Below are 4,495 nucleotides of genomic sequence, written 5' to 3'. Positions count from 1 at the left end.
TGGTATATCATCTTTAGCCTATAAATTGGTGGTTGGTAAGTCTGAAGTAGAAATTTGTGAGTTTGATGATATTTGGATGAATTAGTATCATTGTATATGTCAAAGTTTGTGGTTTGGTATTATGATAAATATAATTAAGTCTTTATTATAAATCATTCTAGTTTTTAAACATTTTTCATTATAACTTAAACTAATTGTAAAAAATATTTATATTCTATACTAATAATAATATTTATCTTTTTTGGAAATCTTTCATTAAAACAAAACATTGGAATCTTATACTGTCATGGTATGAAGCAAGTAGCTTATGTGAGAGTCGATGATTATGCCAACATAAACTACTAAAAGTATAACTCGAAGAAATCCAATTGAAAGCAACACAGTCTTATGCTTAAAACACATATATTTAACGGTAAAATAGACTAAAATCCCTTGAAGTTCTTCTACGCCTTCTCCTTTCCCTTTGAACGTGAAGCTATCACACCTCCTGAACCTGATAATACATGCTAAGGTTAGCTTTTTGCTGGTGTAAGTTCATGGTTTTCTATATATAGAAAGTAACTCATCAACAATCATAAGATCGATGTGCATTCCAAAAAAAACATGGTTATTGTATTCGGTTAATCTTATGTAATGATTGCTTTAAAGTAAAAAAAAAAAAAAAAAAAAAAAAAAAAATTAATAATTTAAAAAATAGCTATTTCTTAAAGGTCATTCTTTTTTGGATGAAATGTAAAAAGAACTTTCAATTTGGTTGAGGGGTTGAGACCCCATCCACATCTCAAATTATTGTCTTCAAAATTGCTATAAAGGTGTAAGATTATTAAAGGAATTATTGTACCTTGGTTTCTCCTTATGCTATGAAGTGGCCTCCTTATCCATCTGTCCTTCATCTTTGTGAACCGATCACGATACCTTTCATATAGAAAGTTCCCAATAACAATCCCAAAAACCAATCCACTTCCAACTCCACAGGATACGAAGATCCAATCAATTATTTCGTTTGGGAGTAGAGACTCAGACTCATACGTATTGCTTGTTGGTGGAAGCCTTGATGCCTTTGAACTTTGACATTCCTTGGATAAAGGTCTTCCACACAATTGTAGATTCCCCATGTAGGAGTCGTTCTCGAATGTAGCAAATTGATTCCCTTGTGGTATGCGCCCATCAAGATTGTTGAATGACACGTTGAAAATGGAAAGGATATTGAGTTGCAACAACTCTTTAGGAATTTCTCCAGATAGATTGTTTTGGGAGAGATCCAACACTTGAAGATTCTTAAGGTACCCCAACGATGGCAAGACACCTCCAGTAAAATGGTTGTTGGAAAGATCGAGTGCTTGAAGGCCTCGAAGATCTTTGAGTGATAGAGGGATTTCTCCCTCAAAATGGTTAGAAGAGAGTTTAATAGCCGTGAATATGTTTAGGATATGTTGGTGCTCTGTTCTGAAACCTTTCTGTATTATTGTCATTGTGTATGGCTCCGTTGACGTGAACGATTCAATAGATTCACCATCATAAAAGGATTTCATGGAATTCCATGTTTGGAAGTACTTGGGGTGCAACTGACCATTAAAGTTGTTGTTAGAGAGGTCTATGATCCGCAACTTAGGGAACTGTGAGGAAACAGTTGTCGAAGATTGAATCAGCCCATAAAATTTGTTAGCCCGCAACGAGAGAACTTGCAGGTTGGGAAGATTTCCCAACCAAGAAGGAAAGCCGTCATGGAACGAGTTATCTCCAAGATTGAGAAACTCTAAATTGGTACAATTTGTCAATGATCTTGGTAGCTCACCCGTAAATTGATTTTTGCTCAAATCAATATATTCCAACAGGCTACCATGCATAAACTCATTCATCATTATGCCCTGAAAGTTATTTATGCTCAGATCCAAAAGCACCAACGAATTGCTTAACTTACCCACACATGGAGGAAGATGTCCACTCATGTTGTTAGACGTCAAACTTAACGCTCGAAGAGATTTCAATTCACATATCAATGGTGGTATTTCTCCAGTCAGATTGTTATCTGAGGCTACATAAACAACTGTGGTTTGTGGTGGAATTGGTAGCTTCCCTTGTAACTGATTATTCTTGATCAAAAAAATTTGTAAACGGCTCCATGGTAGAAATTGAGGATGCTGTTGAAAGCCTGTGATGGAGTTGTGTGAAAGGTCAACCGCATGTAATGTTTCTTTGCTGTTGTTCCAGATCCACACGGGTACCATGCCATCAATCTTGTTTCGGTTGAGAAATAAGAGTTCCATTTTATTTTGGAAACGCAAAAAGGCAGGGAATTCCTTCAAGTTACATGTCGACAGTGCTAGGATTTTTAGTTCGGGTAAGGTGCTATTGGTGTAATTGTTGGTGGCCGCTAATGATATCATGTTATGACCTAAGACGAGAGTTTCGAGTTTGTCGAGTCCTAGGAACATGTCTAAGATGACACTCCCACTGAAATTATTGTATTCAAAATCAAGCAATTGAAGACTTTTCAAGTTGGAAAATGAACTTGAAATTGGTCCTTGCAGTTGATTTCGTTGAAGGTCTATAAATGATAGCTGGGTGAGGTTGAAAAGCCAGGATGGTATATGACCAGTAAAAGAATTTCTTCCGATTGCCACATTACTAAGTTTGGTTAGGTTTGCAAGAAAGGCTGGTATTTCACCGATTATGTCCATATCGTATGCAACCAGTTCATTAAGTTCAGCCATCATGCCAAGCCAGTTAGGCAAGACTCCCTTATCAAATCTGCTGTCACTCAGCTCTAAAGCCACGAGTTTTGAAAGACTTACCAATGAAGGAACAAAGCCTGCAAACTTATTCCCACCAAGAGCCAATTTAGTGAGTTGTGTCATGTTAGAGAGTGAACCTGGAATGTGCCCTGAGAAAGAGCAATTGGTAAGGCACAAGACTGTTAAATTTTTTGGATTGCTTATGGATTCTGGTAAAATCCCGGAGAAACTTGTATAACGTAGATTCACAATTTCAAGTGAGCTGCTGTTACGAAATTCAACAAAGGCACCTATGAGGTTTGTATTGAATGACAAATCAAGAATTTTCAACTTGTGTAGCTGAAAAATGGCTGCAGGGAATTCATCTTGAAGCAAACAGTTTTGTAGCCTGATTGACCTTAGAGAAGAAAAGTTTGCCAAGAAATGAGGTACAGAAGAACTAATGTCAACACCTGAGAGATGGAGTTCTTCGAGTCCTGTTAAGTTTTGCACTAGGTTCTTGAAGCCACTAGGATTGTGAAGATTTAGTGAATTCCCTGATAGAGCTAAAGACGACAACAGCATCAACTGTGAGATCTCATTCGGGACTTGGCCACTAAACCCAGAATGAGAGAGATTGAGGCTTCTTAATTGCTTTAGATGAGCAATCTCAGATGGGATTTGAGATTCATAAAAGTAGTTGAAGGCAAGGTTGAGCCTCTGAAGATGAACGAGGCTGAAGAGAGTGCTGTTAGAGTTGATAAGCCCGCAAAGAGATCTTTCACTCAAGTCAAGGCTGATCACATGAACGTACTCATGGTCATTGCTGCACTCCACCCCATACCACGAACAACAATCAAAACCAGCATCTGATGCATTGTTAGTGGGCTTCCAGGAGTGGAATGTTTGAAACCAACTAGCACCACAAAGCGCTTCATCATCTTGATGAATTAAGCTTTGCTTAAACTGAAACAAGGCTGAGCATTCCTCATCATGGCTTAGGGATGATCCAATGGAGGTGAGTGTGAAAAAAAAGTATAAAAGGGAGATGGTTTGCAACAAGTTGAAGTGATTCATGTATGGAGCCATGAAAGAAAGGTTTGATATTTAATTGTTTGTGGATGTGTCATGTTCAATGTTCGATGATCATTATATAGACCATCTCCAAGTTAATTTTTACCTTCCAACATAACTAGATAAGATGTCACATGGCTTTGAGCAAAATTAAGGAGAACCTAGAAAATGTATCTGAAGAGTCAACTAACAGAGCCAAAGAAAAAAACTACCACCATAAGAGAAAAATATGGACTAAATACAAGAAAAAAAAAACTTCCCTTTATTTGCGAATTAATAATAAAAAATTAAATTAATTAAATGACCTGAATTACTATTGTCTTTTTCTGAAATTAATACATGTTGGAATGTAAAAAAGAACTGGTTATTCTTGTTATGTTTTAAGACAATTTAGTATATATATACTTTTACCTTTAGTTGATCTTCTATTTTGATTTTCATATACTTCTGTCCTTTGATGACTACATAAAAAAAATTCAAAACTTGATATGTGGAAAGTGAAAAATAGAAACTCAGGGTTCAATCTTTTTAATATTTCTATGAATTGTTATCCAGATAAATGATTTTGTTTGGATGAAGTGTTCTAACTATAAAGAATTTATTTCTTTTTTTAACTAAATAAAATATCTAAATGATGGTGAATGATAGTTTTTTCTTCTGTCTAAACTAGTGCTGAATAAAAAACAAGTATCTTTGTGCCAACTGTT

General features: G+C 35.9%; 1 protein-coding gene across 1 annotated transcript; it reads right to left on the bottom strand.

Annotated features, from left to right (window-relative positions):
• Positions 1 to 243: 243 nt before the first annotated feature.
• Positions 244 to 3,911, bottom strand: LOC145006811 (receptor-like protein 7). Its single transcript, XM_078965856.1, has 2 exons — positions 842 to 3,911; positions 244 to 493 (listed from the first exon to the last, which is right to left on the bottom strand). Exons 1-2 carry the CDS (start codon positions 3,801 to 3,803, stop codon positions 444 to 446), a joined length of 3,012 nt encoding a protein of 1,003 aa, XP_078821982.1. The 5' UTR covers positions 3,804 to 3,911; the 3' UTR covers positions 244 to 443.
• Between the last annotated feature and the right edge of the window lie 584 nt (positions 3,912 to 4,495).

The sequence above is a fragment of the Lactuca saligna genome, chromosome 7, assembly GCF_052625555.1.
Source record: "Lactuca saligna cultivar CGN05327 chromosome 7, ASM5262555v1, whole genome shotgun sequence".
In the NCBI taxonomy this organism is placed as follows: Eukaryota; Viridiplantae; Streptophyta; class Magnoliopsida; order Asterales; family Asteraceae; genus Lactuca; species Lactuca saligna.
This window is presented reverse-complemented; position numbering and strand designations above follow the sequence as displayed.

Coding starts and splice junctions, on each gene's coding strand:
- LOC145006811 (XM_078965856.1), bottom strand. CDS start 3,803: ATGGCTCCATACATGAATCACTTCAACTTGTTGCAAACCATCTCCCTT. Junction 494..841: donor TAGCATAAGGAGAAACCAAG/GTACAATAATTC, acceptor ATGTATTATCAG/GTTCAGGAGGTGTGATAGCT.